The 22,298-nt window shown below is 28.7% G+C and overlaps 1 protein-coding gene across 1 annotated transcript; it reads right to left on the bottom strand.

The window, feature by feature from the left end:
* Positions 1 to 17,880: 17,880 nt before the first annotated feature.
* On the bottom strand, positions 17,881 to 19,639 carry LOC137833306 (E3 ubiquitin-protein ligase PUB23). Its single transcript, XM_068641665.2, has one exon. It carries the CDS (start codon positions 19,511 to 19,513, stop codon positions 18,314 to 18,316), a length of 1,200 nt encoding a protein of 399 aa, XP_068497766.1. The 5' UTR covers positions 19,514 to 19,639; the 3' UTR covers positions 17,881 to 18,313.
* Between the last annotated feature and the right edge of the window lie 2,659 nt (positions 19,640 to 22,298).

The raw sequence follows: 22,298 nt of genomic DNA, 5'->3' as shown, positions 1-22,298 counted from the left end.
ATTTTGCAAAATTTGTTATTTTTGTTTAATTTTATTTATTTATATATATTTTATTGTATAACAATTAAAATTTTAAAACTAATATAAATAATTAAAATGTATAAAATAAAAATACATATAAATGAAGATTGAACCAAAATTACATATATTTTTAAAAATTTGTGAATTCTATGGTAAAACAACTAGAAATATCAAAATAGCACATCAAAATTTAAAAAATAACGAAAATTGCATTTTAGTTTAATCTCAATTTACTAGGGAAGTGGATTTAGAGGATGAGTTTGGTTAAGGGTGGTATATGGAAGGAGATTCTTGAAGCTAAATATGGAAGTTGGAGATGTTTGAGAGAGGGAGGGAAAAATTGTAAGGGATCTCTTTGGTGGAAAGATTTGAAGGAGGTATGGGCTTCGGAGGATTGAGGAAGGAATTTTGAAGATGCTTTCAAGTGGAAGATTAGTGATGGGAGGGAAGTTTCCTTCTGGGAGGACAATTGGTTGAGTTGTGGTGCTTTGAAGAGAGTCTTCTCGAGGTTGTTCTCGTTGAACTCATCCAAAGCTGCTAAGGTTGTCGAGCATGGGGTCTGGACTAATGGTGTTTGGGTTTGACATTTAGCTTAACGAAGGAGTTTCTTCGATTGGGAGAAGCCTATGGTGAGTCACTTTTTCCAGGTTTTGCAAGGGTTGCGGTTGGATTTGGAAGAGGAGGATAGTTGGGTTTGGAAGGTTGAGAAGTTTCAAACATATACAGTTAACTTTGCCTATGTTTCTTTAAGGAGGGATCGAGAAGGGGAGAAGTCTTATGCATACAATAAGTTTTGGAGGTGTAAAGCTTTGCCTTCTGCACTGATCACTGCTTGGAGGGTGTTGGATAATAAGATTGTTACTAGGGTCAATTTGTAAGGGCATGGGATTGCGGTCGAAAGTCCTTTCTGTAGTTCGTGTGGGTTGGAGGAGGAGTCTTGTCGTCACTTGTTTTTCGAATGCAAATTAGCTTGGCTTGTGTGGAGTCGATGTTTTGCTTGGCTTGGAGCAACGACCGTGTTTCACAATGATCCTTTGTCAAATTTTTTAGGATATGCAATGCTTCTTAATCAGTTAATGAAGTCTAGGGAGCAATTTGGAAACACTAGAACAATGTCATATTTAAAGGGGAGTGGCTGATGAGTCTGAATTGTTTGCACTGGTTCAAGTAAAGGTTTGGTCTTGGATTACTTCTAAGTCACGCTTTGTTTCGTTCTCTTACTCTGACTAGTGTTTGGACCCTTTGTATGAGGTTGGTTTCTTGATGTTGTACCTTGTGGGTTTCTACTTTTGTTGGTTTGTAAGGTTTTTGACAGGAGATGGCCGCTGGAGGTGTTTTCGGCTGTTAGAGGAAATTAATATACACACTTTTTGTATAAATGTTGGACTACCCTAAAATAGTTCATATTTATTAATTTTTTATTATTGATAAAAAAACAACTTATAGCTAATTAATGAAGTATGACTAGACTACAATGATAAAAAGTAAATCTATGTTTAGTTTTTTTATCAACGAAAAATAAATAAAATTAAAAAAAATACTTTTATGATGTCGTAACTCTTATATTTATGTTTAGTGTTATTAACTTAATTGGTTTTTAAACTAAACTTTTCTGGTATATCTACACATTCTTAATTAATTATCTTCTTTTTAGCTAATAATGAAGCACTAAGATTTTAATCTCAGATACATGATTAATGGGGTATGCATGCATATGTAAGCAAGCAATTTTGGTTACCAAAGGAAAAGGAATAAAACGGGTTTTGGTTTTAAGGGTGTGTTTGTTTCCATGGGAGAGGAGGGAGGGGGGAGGAGGGAGGGGTGTTTTTTGTGTTTGTTTCAAGGGTTTTGAGGGTGGGGGAGTGGATGGGGGAGAGGGTGAGTGCTTTTTTTCATTCTTCACAAAATGGAGAGATTTGTGGGGATTAAGTAGGATAGTTGTATTTTACCAAAATACCCTTAGACATGCATTTTATTAAAATATCAAAATTAAATATTACATAAATTTATTTATAATTTCAAAAATATTTAATTATACTATTAATAACAACATACAATTATAAATAATAAAAATACAAAAAATTATAATATTAACAAAATATATATAGTTATATAAAATAATAAATGAATATAATAATAAATATTATTTTCATAAATTTTAATATATTTAATAATTTTATTTCAATTTAACACAAAAATAATTTCTATTATATTTATTATAAAATATAAGTAATTATAAATATTATATATTAAAAAATTAATTAATTCAAACCTACACACAAAAAGAATCATAATTTATTATTTTAATAACAAAGACAAATTTGTAAACTTACAATAAACCATCTTCACAAATCCACTGTATCATCCCTCAATCCAAACAACCTCACATATCCTCACTCATCCTCTCTAATCCTCACAAATCCACTCCCTCCTCTCCTCAATCCAAACTGAGCCTAAGTGATGATAATAATATCTTAGTGAATGCATAGAAAACGTTCTTCCTGGTTTCTCTATCGACCAAAAAGTTTATGACAACTCTCTGCTACGTGTGTCATCAAACTTGGAAAAGGACAAAATGAAGGAGAAGAAGAATAATTAACCACCATGGCTACAACTTGAAGGTATTGGAATTCAGAACCATATATTCTGAAAGCTTTATCAGATAACTGGCTAATCCAAAGCGTTAACGATGACATGGTCCACACCATTTTTTCCCCATCTGATGATCAACCTCTCCTAAACTCTAACATAAATTTCCACCTTAATAATTTATTTCATTTTTATGTTGCTTAGTGCAGTATATGTAAAAAAACAAATAAAAAGGCCATCAAGGCAAATCTAAAATATATTTATTCAAAAAGTAATTTAATCTTAATAATTTTCCATAATTAAGTCTTTCTTAAATTACCTTTTTACGTTCTATCAAATATATTTTCAAATTTTGTTTTAAAAAATATTTTTAAAATTGATTTTATAAAATAACAAATAATTAATTTTAAAATATATATAAGAAAAAAACAAGAGCATTTTATAATATAAAATTTCCAAATTTATAAATTATTAAATGATTTATATCAAAGACTTTTCTTTTGAGTTATCACTCTTTTTTTTTTTTTTGTGAATGTGTGTATTGAATCATTAACCATATAAATCAGTTTAATTGCTTGAAAATTTATTCCTTAAATTATGAACAGCGTCTATTAAACATAATTTTCATTTAAATTTATTTTTGCTTCAAAAATAAATTTTAAATTTATGACATTATTGATTAAAATTAACGGATTAACTACTTTTATCATGTTATAAATTAGATATTTATTTGTTGTATTTATAATATTTCTGTTATCCATTCATGAAATAATTGTTAATAGTTAAATTTTATGAAATGAATCAGGAATTGATCAAATTCTTTAACGTATGAAAATGAATTAATAAGTTATTTTTATCTTAGTATTTATAATATAAAATAAAAATTAATCCAATTAAGCTATTTTATCACTTATAGTTATAGTATATAATTTAGGGGGAAAAATGAAGAGTGGGGGACAAACACACGTTTAATTCGCTTTAAATCCGAAAGTCTATCAATCAATAAGAAATCTACATTGTTATTATTTTTTTTCAAATTAAGAGAAATGATCACATACAATAATCAAAATGTACAATATTATTAATTAGTTTCGTATTATAATTCTTACATATAGAAAACTGTACAAAATAATAATAATGGAGACCAAATCACTCATATAATTTTTGGATAATTTTGGGAATACAAGCTCATAATTTCATGTGAGTTCAAATTTTAGAGAGAAAGTAAAAAAAAAATGAAAATTAATAATAAGGATCTTATCGAAAATTGTTGGAGTAAATTTTGATGGAAAAAAGGATAACTCATTTTTAGATCGATTGATATACGTGATTCTATTAATAAGAGAGAAAGAAAATTTACATATAAAAAACTTTCTGATGTTTAAGTTAGTAAAAATAGTATGTAATAGAGAAAAGTGTGTATATTTATTGATAATTATTTTTATTTATAAATTTATGCGTGCTGGTAATTAATCATTATCTTAAATATAGTCATTGATTAATCCTTTAACATTAATTAGTCACTTGATATTAATTAAACGTTTAATCATATATGAAAAGTTTGTATTGCTTTATTACTATAGTTAGAAATCACTTACTCATTGGTAAGAGATATAAAGATCCTCAGTTGTATTTTGACACGTGTACACGTTGGAGGTGGTTAGATTTAGTGTTCCATAATATTGTTGTCCTCAACTCAATATTACTAAATTTTTTTATAAAATGAAAAACTAACAATTAATAAAAGTATTTCAGATATACCTTATCCTTTATACAAGCTGGCTTATGTTTCATATAACAAAATTCCTAAACAATTCAACCTCTAATTCTTTTTAGATAAATTTCATAGAAACCAACAACTCAGACACTAATTAGAATAAGAAAAACTAGTTAGTCACTTTTAAAGAAATCCATGAATATTATACATTGTATCATGTGTGGTTTGTGTTTGTGTTTTGGAGTGAGAGATAAAGTAGAAGACATGCAGCAGAGAAGAAGGGAGGGAAGAAATTGATTGTTATGTAAAGTAAGAAGAATGGTTTGTTTCTTTGTTTAATGGAAGGAAGGTAGATAGGTATGAATTACTGTGGTAGATTACATAATAATAAATAAAGATCCCTTGTGATTGAAATGAAGAATTAAAAATTCGTATTTATCAGAATTTGCAGCTTTTAAACCGAAAGAGAACTAAACACATATACGTCATCCGAAGCAGCAGCTGCTAGCATCTCTACTTTCGAAATACTTTTTGGAAGCTAATTAAATTTGGTTGAAATTTGTTGAAACAAAGAGAGAGAGAAAAGAAAAGTGTAGGGATAAAAGAAAAGGGAGATATTCGGCATAGCAACGAGTGTTCCTTTTGCAATAAAGGGTTCTTTAAGACAATATTATTCTGATGAGGGAAGAAGAAGATCTTCTCCCATTATCTCTTTGATTGGATGATACGTTATGGTGGCACAGAAACAAAGACAGAAAATTAAAATGCAGGAATATGTTTCCAACTATTCCAATCCATTCCATCACATATATCCATACAAATTGTTTTACTATTCTCTTAAATTAATTCAGATGGCCACTCAAAATGGGAATAACTCTATTTCCCCAATCGCCCACTGCCATCTGCTGCACACACACCACGGACACGACACTCTCTGTACGGCTTCTGCTTCAACTTCGGGAATCATCTTTGCCTCTTCTAATCTTACTCTTCTTAATTTTATATATTTAAATCATTCATTTACTAAAATAACTATTTTTATATATTTCCTGTTTAATCAAATATCAACTTTTTCATTTTGCTATAAAAAATTCATTTTATTCATTTTTTTTTAAAATTTCTTTAATAAATAAGATACTTAAATCCATATTTAAAATCTTTAATAATTAACTTCATGTTTTCTTTGTAAATTTTTAGTCATTTTCCAAAGTTAAATGTATATTAAGGTTAACTTTCTTTAAAGAAAAAACACGTATTGAACTATCTTAATCAATAACAAAGTTTAAATAATTTTAAATTCAAATTGTAATTTTTTATTATAATGAAATATATCAATATTCGTCTATTTATCCTATTTTATAACAATGACTTGCTATCGTTATCTTTTTACAAAACAATAATCACTTTATTCTGACTTTTTGTCTATCAAAATAAGGATTATGCAGAACATATTTTAATAAATTAAAAGGATACATTAAAAAAAGTGTTCTAATTGATGATAAGCAAAAAACATATTTAAGGTTTCAAAGTTTTAAAACCTATTAGTGTTGTACTCAAAATCAAATATTTTGAATTTTTGAATAATAATTTTGAAAACAGGCATATTTTTTTTAAATAAAACTAAAAAGCAAAAAAGACAAGGGATCTTTTCACACTTTCCTTTTCAGTCTTGTAATCTTAGTTGAGTAGAGTAGGAGTCATGTAGAGTGATGTTGCATGTGATGAGGTATAAACCTGGTATAAGTGTCTATTTTCCATCCTTCATTTTCTCTAACTAGAAAGATTTGTGAAAAGAGAAAGAAAAACAAAAGTGTAGAGTTCCTTTGTTATTTGTTTCTGGTGGTCCAAAATGGTTGAATTGAATTGAATCCCTTAGCCCACCATGATGGTGAGACCAGCGGTGGCAATGGGTTTGGCTTTTTGGTCATGGTCATGCTCATTGGAGATGGTAGTGAACGAGCCACCACTAGCCAGCCACTAGCTACCTGTTTTCATTCCATTCAATTGGTATATATTGACAGAGCCAGCCTTGCAGAATTTCTGTATATTCCTAACCCTAATTTCATGACATGTGTGTGCATGGGATTATATATCTGTATACATTATATATATTAAAAAAAATGATTTTTTTTACTGTTTTTGGTGATAGAATCAGAAGGGTATGTCTGAGAAATTCTCGATGAGGCTTAATCTGAATTCACGAACTGCATGAGTCCACATATATATAACCCTATCCTCCAGACTGTCTCACAACAAAGATTACTGTTGTTTTCCCACCTTTATTCCCCCACCTGCTTTCTTGTCAATACTGCTTCAGAATTAATTCTCCTTTTGTTTCTTATTTTTCATATCACTCTGATTTAGACAACACCTATAAATGTCCTCTAACTATGGATTATGCATAAATACTCCTAAATTTTCTGCATATTTTTTCTTTCTAACCTATCCACCACCACCATACAATTACTTATTCAAGAATTTAGTTAGCGTGCGATCTTTGAGTTCCTTTCTGTTAAGAAACAAAGATCAAAGTTATTCCATCAACTAATCATACAGCTATTTACTATATAATCTTTATTTTTTTAAAATAAATACCTTCTCTAAGTAATTGGTATTAATAATAAATATGTAGTTTATACTTTTTAAACACATTATAAAATTTCATCCTCTTAACAGCAAGAAACCCATCAAATAGCAACTAAATTTAAAGACAAAAAATAATTAGTCATTGTATTGATTAAATTAGATATTATTTTAGAGACTAAAAAATTATTAGTATTTAAGGTGGTTTCTATTATTAATACAAATTTATAAAATGGTTTTTAAATTGGTATTAAAATTAGCTACCAAAATTTTAGATACTAATATTTTAGATTATAAATTAATTTTTAAAAGACTAATAGAGATTAGTTTAGAATATAAAATAATAAGTAAGTAAAATTTTGGTTAAATATCAATTTACAAACTATTTTCTAAATTTTTATTAATAATATAAACTAATTTAAATTTTAATAATTCTTTTAATTTATAAAATAGTCTCCAATTTAGTCAGTAACTAATTGGTTTTGTTTTTAAAATTAATTTATATTCCATAAGAAGAAATAATTGAAAAACATGTAAGCATTACTTATGAGTTAAGCGGTCTATTAAATAATACTTCGATAATAATTATTATTTCATTATATGTCTTGAAGAAAAATTTAAGTTCCAAAATATAAAAAATCAAATGGATATAGCTACTTGCTTTTTACATTATAATATTATCATGAATTGTTATATATAGAAAGTATTATTTTTATAACAATTATTTTAAAACTGTTAGTTAAAATAATTTAAGTAACAATTTGTATGGTTTGAGTAGATTGAAATTAATTAAGATGTTATTGAAATAATATTAGTATTTTTATAATTAGATGAATAAAAAGTTATATTCTAAGAAAATATTCTACAAATTTTACAGGTACATACGGAACAAGTGGATCATCGGTCCGTTAGAAAGGGCGGATCTTTTAAAGGTAGTGGCCCCCAAACATTATATTGCCTCATGCTAATAACTCTTTTAACTTTTAACACTATTTTGTTAAAAAAAATTATTTAAATACGAAATTAATTTATTTCATAAATAATTTCAATTAATAAAAATTCATATTTTTCTATAACCAAGACTATTAATGGCCTTATTTGACTAATTATCGTACACTTAATTGGATGTAGGTCATACTTTTCTAAACGTGTTACTTTTATTATATTCATTTATTACAATACTTCGGTATTTAAATAATTAATATGATTTTTGACTAAGGAGGGAATGAAATTTTATGTACAGCTTAACCATACTTTCTTTATTCCTTTTTCATTTTGTATTGGAATAAAAATAGAAAGTGACAATGCTTCATCCTAATCATTTGAGAGAATACATATAGATGATAAAACTTCCGCGGAATTTTTCTTACGGGTGGATATATAAAACTTAAACATCAATTACTTTTACCACAAAGGCTACCTCCAAAACTATCATGTTTCACAAAATTCATGTCTATAGCTTTTTTTTTTTCCTATTTTTAAAATTATTCAGTTCTTATAAATAAAAAGAATGCTTTGATACAAATATATTTTAAAAAATAAACTCTCATATCCAAATTCTCACTACAAGAAAATCATGAAATAGAAACCAATTTTAGAGACAAAAAATAATTAGTTGCTATAGTGACTAAATTAGAGACCATTTTAGAAAACTAAAAAAAAAATTGGTTTCTAAATTAGTTTATATTATTGTTAAAAAGTTTCTAAATTGATATCTAATTAACTACCAAGGTTTTAACTACTAATTATTTAGATGCTAAATTTGGTAGCTAATTAGATGCTAATTAGAAACCATTTAACAATAATATAAACTAATTTAGAAATCATTTTTGTTTACTTTCTAAAATGGTCTCCAATTTAGCCACTATAGCAACTAATTATTTTTGGTCTCTAAAATCGATTTTTATTTCATGATTTTCTTGTAGTGTCTTAAATAGAAAAAAAAATTGAATTGTTTTTATTTTCTGTTTTCAAACTGCTATTTTATTTTATGTTTTTTCTTACTCTCACTCGTCTTCTTATATCCTATTCCTATTTTTCTTTTTAAATTAAAAAAATATTGTATAACTTAAATTCTAGACCGCCAGAATTAAATCCAAATTAAAAAAATTAAATATATTTTTCATCTTTATACTCTAACACAAATTTTCCGTAATATAAAAATTATTGAAATATATGAAACCTCAAATTTTATATAATTTCACATACAAAATGACTAATTTTATTTAGATGGTGGAAAAGTATAATTAATTTAAATTAAAATATGTAAAAGTATGTGACAGTTAAGTTGTTGAGTTATAGATGTAGGAAACTTGATGAAAGAAAGAGATGGAGCAATTCATTGATGGCATGCATGCATATGCATGATATATGTGGTTGGAGGAATATATATATATAGAAATAGAATATATGTGACTGAAAAGTTTAACATGCAGGGATATATACGTACGTCCACTCATTCACGTTAGACTACGACCACTTTTGCTAAGCACCAGAAAGAAGCAACATATGTGAATCAAATAATGTTAATGTTAATGTTAATGTTAATGTTAATGTTAGTGGCATGGCAATGGCAACGGCAATGGCATGGATTGACTAATATTTAGCTTACGTACGAACGACAATTCTATTTGTTGTATTTCCACAGCTTTATCCAAAAAGGTGGCCGACATTAGGAATGAATGCTCCTCAAATCCCTTTTAAGTGTTTTTTCTTTTTGGGTAAAAACATATACTTCATTTAGCAACCCAACCCCAGCTCGTATAATACTATTTTTATAAATGCGTCAAATTATTCAAAAGAAGAGGAAAATAAACAGCAACCAACAAAAATTAGTGGCTCCAACTAAACATTATCTACACGTGCTGCCTCTGTTTTCCATCCAATAATATATACGCAAATTTCGTTCATACATTAGCTACGTTGGTGGATTAAATAACTACTTCTCCACGGCAAAATCTAACAAAATCTTCCTCTTCTTTCATTCACCCCACACACAAAAATCTCAATCAACAAAAACATTCATCCATTTCACGTTAAACGGGAATTCATTATCATCGTCCAATTTTAAACTACCTTAAATAACTTCTTTTTTCACATTCCAAATATTCATATCAGTCTCCAGACATCAAACCAAACATCCACTCCAATTTTGTCTGTCTCAAGTATTTATTGATCAATATTAGTGTTGGGATTTGCTTAGTTTTGATTGTTTTAAATGTTTGAGTGAGCAAAGTTTTGAGTTTATATGAGTAGTTCATCTTATAGGAGTTGTTGGTTCATCTATTTTTTGTATTTTCATTAATATGCAAGGTTTTAATGGAATGAAAAGTTGATTTAGATTTCTTTCAGTTTACGCTAGTTGTTTAGGTGTCTTTCCACGAAGGGTTATATGGAATGAAATTATAAACTATATATTTTGTATAATAGAAAAATTTAAATATACAATGATAAATTATTTAATAACTTATGTGTATGCATTTAAGTCTCATTTGAATCATGTTTCGCTCCTAGAAGTTACACAAGACTTGTGTAAGGGTGAGAAACATGTAAGAAAGCACTATCTATGATAAAAAAAATTCAAGAAGTTATTTGTATGAAAAAATATTTAAGAGTCTACTAATTAACACCTTAATCTTTTAGGAACTAAATTGTATATATATATATTATTTTTTATATCTAGTTTGTGAAAAAATTGAATAAAAGAAAAGAAAAGGAGAAGTGGAATATATGTATGGGGTGGTGGGGAGTTTTAGGGGGGGAAGCAAACAAAGAGATTTTGTGAGTTGATACTTGTCTTATGAGGTTGGCCCATTAACGTTAGTTATCACAGTTGGGTTATTAAGAGAAATTCTTCGTATCTAGACTCACTGTCTAAATTAATTCCGTAAAACCTGTCGATTGGACAATTTTTCCCAATTTTTAAACATTAATGCATCATGTCAAACAACACAGAATATAAAATACTAAGTTTTTTAAAGTGACTATGTATTATGTTAGATTCTTTCATTTGGTTAATAATGCTTAACTCGTTTTTAACAAAAAAAAAACCCTTCAAGTTTATCTATATCATACTTGGGCCTTTGCTTGGTCCATCTCGTTTGTTTGAGGGCAAAGACTTCTTACACCCAACATTTTTGAATCTGTACCCTACAAAATTTTTAAATTCAGAAAATGTCCTTTATTCTGGATATGAAAATCCGAAATTTAAAATAATACATTCTGGAAAAGTAGATCCAGAAGAAATTATTGTGTTCCGGAAATAAAATTCAAAAAACAAAATTCCATTTCGGATAAGAAAATTCGGAATTGAAAATAATACATTCTGAAAAAGTAGATTCGGAAGAGATTATTGTGTTTTAGAAAAGGGGGTCCGAAATGTATTTTTATATGTACCTCATTTATTTAAGGGCATTTTCGTCTTTTCCCCCGGAATTGGGTGCAGTTTGAATATCTGCTTTATAGGTTACATTTATGTAGCATTTACAACGGTGGATTTCTTCCAGCACTCCCATGATTTCCTCTTGCAATCCCTTACTTTCCAAAAACCAAAATTATCTATTCTAAATTATATAATTCGGAACACATATTCTGAAATACAAATTTGTATTTCAGAATATACAATCCATAATATAAATTTTGTATTTTAGATTGTAGAATTCAAAATACACAAAATAAATAAATAAAAATATAACTTTTGGATTCTATAATCCAAGTCTCTGGATTTTACATTCCATAATTAAAAAAAATTTAATAAAAATACCAAAGGATAATTTGAGTATTTTTCTAAGTATGGAGTGCAAGAAGAAATGCATGGAGGTGTATGAAGAAATTCCATTAGAAGGGTGATAATGTAGGCTCATCTTTGATCGGCAAAAAACGAATTAGTATGGGTCAGTTTGTATTTTGATCCATGAGAACTACGGATTATGTGGGATGGACATATAAAGACTTAGTTTAAATATTCAACCCTACATTTAACCCATCCAACACCATTTTAGAATGATAAATTTTCCTTGCACCTCCATATCTTCTCCCTGCACTTCCATATTTATTTATTTTTTATTTTCAACAATACTCTTCTGAGTATGGTGGAGAGTATAGTGTCTTCTTCTTCACTTTTAAGTGATAGTGATTGCTTGTGATGGTTGTTTGTGGTGGTTGAGGTAAGTTTTATAGTGTTTTTATTAGTGGTGACTATGTTTTCATTCGCTTTTTTGCATTTTTGCAAGCCATAAAACCTAGAAGAAAAAAATTAGGGAGGTGCAAAAATGAAATACAAAATCTTCTCGTCAACCCTATCACATACACTCAAATAATGGAACTGTCCTCTCCAACATTGTGACTGAAGAAGAATGGAAATGTTACGGCTGGAAGAAAGGCACGGAGATGCGTGGATACAAAGTTATTTAAAAATTAAAATTATGCTTCATTTAGAGTTATTTAATTTTTTTTTTTTTAAAAAACTAACTTTTCATATTAACTTAATATGGTAATATAAGGAGAAGAAGGTATGGAAATGGAATGAAAATTTGCTTTTGAAAATATACTAGGTCTAGTCATCCCATTTGTCGTCATGTTAAATCTCTAGTTTTTTTGTGTGGTTATGTATCTCCTTTCATTCTAATTAATTGACATGATTCCAAACAAAATTTTGAATTATTTAATATTTTATTTTCCAGTTATTCTTCTTATAGATAAATGAACAATTTTATATCTGAAGCACTCCCAATTTAGTTCCTATAAAAATGAAAAAGATGTAAAAATAATAACAAATTGAACCTTACTACTGTAGCTTAATGACGACAAAGCTTCTTATTTACTATCAAAATAATCATTAAAATTATCTTTTAGTGATAAAATAGTCTAATAAAGCTTAATATAGATTACACATTAACAAATTGAAATTAATATATCCTTCTTTTAATTACTAAATTAATAGTGTCTCTTATTTTCAAGGACTAAATTAATTATTTACCTTTTTTTATATTATTCTCATCCAAAATGACTTGGTTTTAACTTTTAAAAATTGAAATTAGCAAAAAAACTTTACTTTACTTTACAATATAATATAATGTTAATTATTTTATTGTTAGATTTTATAAGATAATTCAAATAAATATTTATATTTGTAGTAATTTAAAATAAAAGTGTTGTTGAGAAAGTAATGTTTCAGTATTTATTGTTACTCTTTAATATTGATGAAGAATTTTCACATGGTAGGAACATATGTAAGAGTAATATTCAACTTTTTAAATTGTGTACATGGATGGGATACATATCCTTCATATTTCTGATTTTATGTCAATCCTTATACTCATTTTCGTTCTCATACTCGTTTATGTTTTAAATTATTAAAACACGTTAACTTATTAGATAACCTAAAAAAATTATATTAATTTTTCTGTGATTCTTAGTTTCATACTTTATTTATAGGTCATATACATCTGATCATTTTTACTCTTTTGTATAATTGTTTGACATTTATCCAATTATTATTTGATATTTAACATTGAAGAAAAAAAATGTTATCATTTTAACTTGAATACTTGATAATATAATGTTTTCTATACGATGATTTTTATTTCTTAAAAAAAATTATTTAATTAATATTTAAAACAGTAAAGAGACAAGTATAATTTCTTGACGATATCCTAATAAATTGAGACGAGACATACATGTTAAATATGAGAATGAAGATGTTAAATATGAGAATGAGGATGCATTTTTACTATAAATAGTAGTCAAATATGTATTCATCACTTTCATCCCTACTCTAAACATGTTGCAAAGGTAAATTTCAATGAAAAATATTTAAAGAAATATTTTTTTAATATGAATAAAAAATTAAACAATATTGACTTTTTTTAAACTAGTTCAAAAAATCAATAGCAAAATACTTTATGATAGGATTGTTTAATGAGTTTTTCACCAATTCTTGGGTTTCAACTTTTGACTCATTCTTCCCGTGGTTTTCGGCCCTAGCTATTGTATGCTTAAGACATTTTTCATGTACTCCTCTTTTTCTCCAGTGACAAAGCCTACATCCAACAACCTGCGAAGTTTGGTCAAATGTAAACTCTTTGACCATATGTTTTCATGTGTTTTTTAGTTTAACATTTTACAACTTATATGGTTTTGGGTACAAGTTCACTTGCGTTGACTCTATTGTGGCCATTCATTCTACAAAGAAAGCTAAATCATTTTGTTTATCATGATTATACCAATGTATGATATGATATCGATGGGAAAGTTGAGATAAAGAGTTGACTTCATTAAATTTATTGATTATCCATGAAATCCTAACTAGTACCCCTAACTATTTTAAACATCCTATTGTTAAGAATTTAGAAGATGAATAAGAAAAGTAGAGTATAATTTAATTTACTCTAAGAATTATTGTCTCAAAATATCAAAAATAATTCAACTATCATTATAAAGAGAATAATAAAAATTTAATATCACCATCTTAATACTATAATATAATAAGAGTAGTAACAGAAAGAATAGTAAATAATCAAGTCGTGAATCATAAAGAAATGAAAATTTTTAATATTGTTTAAAAAATTTGAAACTATTTTATATCTCCTTAATTAGAAGAAAATTCACATAGAACAGATATAATAGATCATTTTAAAGTAGGTTAAATAAGATTTTGGTATCATAAGATTGGATAAAACAAATGCCTAACACTTAACCACCTTGGACAAAACAATTTTAGATTAATGCAGACCGATTCTCAAAACAAACCAAATTGATTAGGGTCTGAAACCCTTTAAGATATTAGACACTTGAGAGCAAACAAGTGGTTTTAATAAGGTTGTAGAACAATTTTGGAAACAATATCATATTGTTGAAACAAAGATTTATATCCTAAAAGAAAAACTCAAAATGTTAAAAATGGATCTCAAGAATTGGAACAAATAAGTTTCTGGAGACATCAACAAGACAAAGCAGGGGATAGTAAACAAAATAAAAGAACTTAGACATTGAAGATGAGAATAATAGCTTAAATGAAGCTTAGTGAGGGGAGAGAAGAGAGTTATTTGCTTAGTTAAATAAGATAACTTTTAAAAAAAAATTCCTCTAAAAAACAAAAAAGCAAGAGCAAACTGGATCAATCTTAGGGATTCAAATTCTAGATACTTTCACTTTTCCATCAATTATAGGAGAATAAAAAATTCAATAAATGGATAAAAGGAAATTTGGAATGAAGACCTAAAAGAGGTCAAAAAGGAGGTAAAAAATATTTTCAATAATTAGTTTAAAGACAAAGAAAACACTAAGTTGAACTTAGATGGAGTATATTTTCCATCTATATCCTTAAAAGAGAATGAATATCTTGCAGGAATGTTTTCAGAAATTGAAATCCAGGGAGGAATATGGGAGTGTGAACGAAATAAAAGTTCAAGTCCAAATGGCTACAACTTTTCCTCCATTAAAAACCATTGGAAAACACTAAAGAGTGACATAATAACAACAATGAAAGGTTTTCATAGATCAGGGAGCGAGCCTAAAGGTAGTAATGCAACATTTATGAATTTTATCCTAAAAGTAGACAATCTTATAGAGTTAAAACAATATAGGTCAATATTCTTGTTGGGTTGTATATATAATAAAATCATATCGAAACTATTAGCAAATAAGATGAAAAAAGTACTACCAAAAGTAATAGATGAGCCAATCTAAATTTCTAGTGGGAAGGAACCTTCTTGATAGTGTGTTAGTTGCAAATTAGATAGTTTATGACATTATAAATAAGAAGAAAATGTATGTGATTATGAAGGTAGTTTTTGAAAAAGCATATGATTCAATTAAATGGAACTTTATACTCTATATGTTAGAAAGGTTAGGATTCTGGAAAAAAAAATGGATGAATTGGATTAGAAATTGCTTAACATCAACAACGACATCAATTTTGGTAAATGGAATTCCCACAAGTGAAATCAAACCTTCAAAAGGAATTAGGCAAGGTGATCCCTTTCCCTTTTCTTTTTATTATTGCAGCAAAGACATTGTAAGATAAACAAAATGCTAAAATGTCTAGAAGGGACAAAAATAAGGGGCAAAAATCTAGGAATGAATATGATTCAATATACTGATGACACTTTATTCATATGTGAAGATAGAATACAAAATGTAATAACTATTAGTTGTGTCTAAGATGTTTTGAATTGGTTTCAAATCTAAAAGTAAATTTCTCCAAAAGTAAATTAGGAGATAAGAGCAAATAACACACAAGTTGGAGTGTATGTTGAAATTTTACTTAGCCAGTGGGATTACTTGGCTTGATTCATACTCGTATTTAGACCTTAAAATGTCTCTCCACAATCCTTTCTCTTTCATTCCTAACTGCAACTTCCATTTATCCAGAAGTGCACAATTAAGACTACTTATTTCTTTGATACCCATTCCCCATTCATCCTTTGTCTTGCATATTTTCTTCCAATTGATCCAAACAATTGTTCTACTATCTCTCCTCCATCCCCATATTGTCGAGATGAAAATGTAAATAGAGAATATATTCTCATTATTTTTTTTTCTTTGTATAGAACATTTTTTTGTAAAAGGGTTGAAGTACGTTAAATACTCTTACATTTATAAAAAGTATTCATGATAAAAAAATACTTTTTTTCTATTCATAGTTAAAAATATATTTAATGATGTTAATAGTTATTGAAGCAAAAATATTAAATTAATGATATTTTTGAAAATAAGTAATTCATTAAGAAGTAGAATTTAAGTCTAACTTAATCTTATAAAATCAGCTTATAAGGTGAGGTTTGCACACAATTATATATTATGAAATGTCTTTAACTCTAGTCGATGTGGGATCTCCAACACACACCCTCACATCGAGACCTACAAACTCGTGCGTGAGACTATATATTATGAGTGGTCTGATAACGACTCGATAGCAAATGATCTGATAAATCCAATAAACTCTCAACAGGATAGACATTAAATGACTCTGATACCATATTAAGAAGTGAACTTTAAGCCCAACTCAACCTTATAAAATCGACTCTGAAACAGTTTTTTAAGGTTGAGTTAGGCTTAAATTTCACTTCTTAATATGATATCAAAGTCATTTATAGTATATCCTAGTGAGAGTTTATTAGACTTATTAGACCAGCCGCTATCGAACTGTTATTTAACCACCCACAAATATATAGTCTTACTCGCGAGTTGATAACCTCAGCGTGAGGAGGTGTATTGAAGATCCTGTTTCGACTAAAGATTAAAATATTTCATAATATATAATTGGGTGCAAATCTCACCTTATATACCATTTTATAAAGTTCAATTAAGTTTAAAGTTCATTTATGAATACAAAAACAAGTTTGTCCAACAAAAGAGTCAAAATACCATTCATGATTTCATAAACTTATTAGATTCAGAGATAATATTATTTATAAAAAATCAAATTAATACGAATATGTTTTTTTATTACACGTGATATATTTTATGTTAACGATAACAAAATGAGTTAGAACACAATTCATAATTTCAATTTTAATTGATAACCTAAAATACAGTTGTTAGATAACCTAATGAGATTGATCTGTACAACATGTGTATTATCTAATCTCTTCTTACTAAACTATTTTATTAAAAGCATTGATATATTTGATATTTCAATAAATTTATATAATTACTATTTTGTCTTTTTTTTTCTAAAGAGTCACAATAGTTTTTTTTTATAAAATTACTATGTTATCTTTGAAATCAGGTTATGCGATGATTGTTTGGGTTGCTAAAAAAATGTTTTTTCTTTTATTACTTTTTTTAGTTAATAATCATATGGTACTCCTTTAACAATGAATTTATTTATAGAGTTTTTCAAGTCCATACATGGTAAGAATTTAACTAAAATATGCTAACATGGTAAATATTATTATATTACGATAAATTATGATATAATTGGAAAAAATATTGTTGAGTTTGTTTTGTAATAAATACTTAAAAAATAAATTTAAAATGATTTAAAATTTATTCATGGGTGTTTCCAAACTCAAACAGCAAAATTGAATTTAAGTTTACATCAATAGCCCTTTGTCTTTATCTCTACCAAGAGGATTAGGTAAACTAATACTTCAACATTGAAAGCATCATGTTCAGCTAAAAGCTCAGCACAACCAACCAAAATCAATCTCAGCTTTTCTGTTGATTAACTGCATATGAAAGTTACACATGACAATCCAATGAAAACTTAATTACAGATCTTGAGCAGCATGTTCACAAACATGGATACTGGGATTCATTTTCCATTCACCTCAATTGAGAGGTTCATTCGCATAAATAATTCCACGATAAACAATTAGAAAACATCAGAACAACGAACATATTTAATACTTTCACCTTGATAATGACAAAGCCTACAATATGATATGATCCATTAGATCATGGATAGGATGCAAGCAAAGGGGCAGGAATACATGTGGAATTCCTCCAAACTAGAGAGTGCAATTTGAGTGTCTCCCTAGCCCTTTCTTTGGCCTTGAAACAACCCTCCACTTGAAGCACCAAACACAACTTTGACACTGCCCCAAGTAGCAGCATTTCATGAAGAACTCTAGGTGTGGCTGAATGCCTACAAATGGAGGTCAAAATTTTGACCCCTCTATCACTTGCAACTGGTGACACCCTCAGAATTTTCTTTGCCACAACAGCCACTCCAGCTCCATGGTTCACCAATTCAGCCCTTCCTTCTGCACAACCACAAAGTTTCTCCAAAGCTATCAACATGAGTTCACATGCTCTCCTTTCAGACACGTCAAGAAGTAGCTCAACGAGGACTAAAACCCCACCACACTCCACTGCTTTGATCTTGTTCCTGCCCCACGAACACAACTCCACCAGAAGTTTCAAAGCTGCCTTTGAAGCCTCTACTGAAATCTGATCCCTCAACACTCTAATTATCTCCACAAACACTTCTGCCGTGACATTGTTCAATTGGGTTGGACTAGCCACCTTAAATGCTGACTTCAATAGCAAAGTTGTATAACCTCGAGATTGGCAATTTCCAAGCTTCAACACATGAAGCAAAGACACGACAAACTGAGTCCCTTCATTGTTCATCAGGTTTTTAAGCTGAGATTCAGAAGGGTTTAGGTGAAACATGACTTCTATAGCTGCTTCACTCATAACAGTTGAATTTATCATCATGGTGGAAGCCAAGAAATCTATTGCCCCAGCAGACTCCAAACAGATTTTGTTACTTTCACTTTCAAAAGCAATATATTGAAGCCTACTAAGACAGTTGAGCTGTTTTTCCGGGAACTTCTTTGCCTCTAAGAGAAGTTTGACAATCTGAGTTTGGTCAATGGTTGTCTTTGGAGAGGAAAAGGTTTCAAGTCCAAGCCAGGCATTGTGAATGCACCAAGCTTGGATCAAACGTTGGAGAGTGTGGTTTGGTGTAAGATCTGTGTGTGACAGTGATTGCCTAGTGACAGGGCAGGTTTTGTTGTTCTTGCATGAAAATAGCCATCTCTCAATGTTTTCTCTGTCATATGTGATTCCTGTGCACACTGTCACGGGGTCTCTCATGAGCTGCAAAGAAACTGGGCAGAGGAAAAGGGCAGGAACCTCCATTTCTTCCATGTTTGGAAGGATTGAATTGACTTCTAACAAAAAAGAAATGACTTGAAAGAAATAGTGTTAGCTTTGGGTCTTCCTTTGAATTCTGCTATCTATATGGAAGGGTCAGAAAAAAGAAAACAAAATATAAATGACAGCCACAAAATAAGATGAATGCTAAAGTTATATATGTCAACTCTAAACTAAGAATTCACTTTTTAATATATTTTTAATTTTATGATTATAATTAAAAAATAACACATTATTCTTTATAAAAAATAATGACGTTTGAGCTAAGGAAGACCACACAATAAACAAGGAAAAAAGATTAAAAAAAGTCTTCCTTAATTAATTAATTTAGTTATGTACTCAAAACTTAAATTCGAAAATACTATCTAAATTAGAAAAACGCAGTAATAGTATTATTATTAAAATTCGTGTAAATCCATGAATAATATATACTTATATATTGAATGGTCGCATTTAGTGAAATTGAGTAAATTATAGCACACAAGAGCATAAAAAGTGTGTTTGATAAATTAATATCTTATGGAAACTTAGTCACTATTTAAGACAATAATATAAAGTAAACATAAATATATTTATTTAATATTTTTTTATCAGTGGATGGAGCCATTGGTACTATAACTGTGGAAGTGGGCCAAAGTCTAGGAGGATACCTGGTCCATCACGAATTTGAGCTAAGTTGGACTCAAAAATCACAAATTTTTGTATGGAGCAAAATTGAACTCAATCCATTAAGAACTTAGTTCACTCAACTTGCATTAGTCGGTTCAGTATAACCATTGACATTTTTTTTTTGGTACAATAAAAAAATTTAATACAAAAAAGTACACGTTAATTGTCATATATGTTTATTAGAAGGGAAATTAAGGTTATATACAATTGACCTTGAAAAGAGCATTTTACTCTTTATTTGTTTTTCGTAAATTTAAAATTCTTAGTCATTCTTTTCAAAATTAATTTCATATTAACTTTAACTTTTACTTAATAAACACATAGGACAATCTTTAAAGAGACTAAACATATGCTCAATTACCTAAAACTAATAAAATTCAAACAAAATTAATCAAACTAAAGTTGTTGTACTAAAACTTTCGTTTTATTGTACTAAATAAATATCAATATTTATTATATTAAACCGACCAATTACCTTATTAAGAATTATCATTTTAAAAAACCTATAATTTTTTAAACTAACTGAATTAGTCCATTTAATCAATCAACCTATGATAGATTAAATCAAATTCATTTTCTTGAAATTGAATACTAAGTGAGTTAGGTTGAATTGACATATCAAGTAATCAATGTGATGGATAAAACTTTTCGAGCTAACTGTATTTTAAAACTTTAATTATACCAACCTCCTTAGATAATTATAAAAAGTATTAAAAGATAGAAGGAAGAACAATTAATTTTTTATTAGAAGAATTTCTTTTAGGATTCTCTATTATATATACTAGCGGGAATAAAGGTGTGAGAATACTTGTATATCTGTATTTTTTATTTTTATCATTATTATATTCATATTTTTTGCAAAGAAGAAAGAAAAAAACAAATGATAAGAAGGGATAAAAACTAAATCAAACTATAAGAAGAAATAAAAATTATAAGTTTTAAGAGAGATGATGATATGAATAAAAAAACGATTTCACATGGTAAGAAATATTCCATGTCTAATCAATGGTTCTACTATTCCACATTTAATAAACTGTTTTGTTACACATATGAAAAATTACTGCATATTTAAAATTTAAAATTGATAACTGCATTAGTATAAAAATAAAATTAAAAAAAACAGTTTTCAATTAATTATAGTAAATATTTAAAATATAGAAAATGATTGAAATATCCAAAATAAAATATTAATAAGAATAAAATAGAAATAAATTTGTGTACACCAAAAATAATTATAATAGAGAATCTCTTTATATATAAGTATAGATAAAATATGTGATTATACTATTTTAAGCAATAATAAAAAGAATGCAAAAGTATTGTATTATAGCCTTGTTTTTAATAGATGAAGCATATATTAAAGAGAGGTAGTAATACTAATTGTACCTGAGTGGAGAGATGGGGCCCAGGCACGGTCGGTTGACGTGGTGTAATTGCTGACGTGTTGATCTTCTTCTCCTCTGGTCGATTGTCCTTTCTTGCTGTCTCCTTTGGTCGGTCGTCCCTTCGTGCTATCAACTTCGGTCGGGCGGGGGAGGGTACCTGCGAAGGCACTCCGACGCTCAAGTAAGTATGAGATTCTAAGCGCAGTTTCGTAAGTGAATGAAAACGTACCTTTCTCTGGCTTGAGCACAGTATTTATAGGATTGCCTAATGGGCTTTCTATCCCTTGGGCTCAGGGTGGTTATGGATATGTCTTGTCAGTCGTGCTCCGGAATACCCGGGGAACATATCTTCTCTAAACGCATATTCCTTATTCTTCGGAGGTGTATCTTAACCACCTTAGCTTGTCACATAAATGCCCTTACATTTATTGTGTATACGGCCGGTTGGCCACGTGCGTTCGTTTCCATTTAGTGTATAAGGCCGGTCGGCCACGTGCGTTCGTTTCCATTTAGTGTATAAGGCCGGTCGGCCACGTGCGTTCGTTTCCATTTAGTGTATAAGGCCGGTCGGCCACGTGCGTTCGTCCGGTGCCTACCAGTACACTTGCCCCCCAGGCTCGAGGTGAATAAAAGCCGAAGAGTCGTAATAATTGTTGTGCCTTTCGAGTTGTCAGACATTAAATTTAACGGAATGACGGGACGTTCGCATTAGCGAAGAATATTTT

This window comes from Phaseolus vulgaris, chromosome 11, assembly GCF_051622355.1.
Source record: "Phaseolus vulgaris cultivar YP4 chromosome 11, ASM5162235v1, whole genome shotgun sequence".
NCBI lineage: Eukaryota > Viridiplantae > Streptophyta > Magnoliopsida > Fabales > Fabaceae > Phaseolus > Phaseolus vulgaris.
This window is presented reverse-complemented; position numbering and strand designations above follow the sequence as displayed.

Coding starts and splice junctions, on each gene's coding strand:
- LOC137833306 (XM_068641665.2), bottom strand. CDS start 19,513: ATGGAAGAAATGGAGGTTCCTGCCCTTTTCCTCTGCCCAGTTTCTTTG.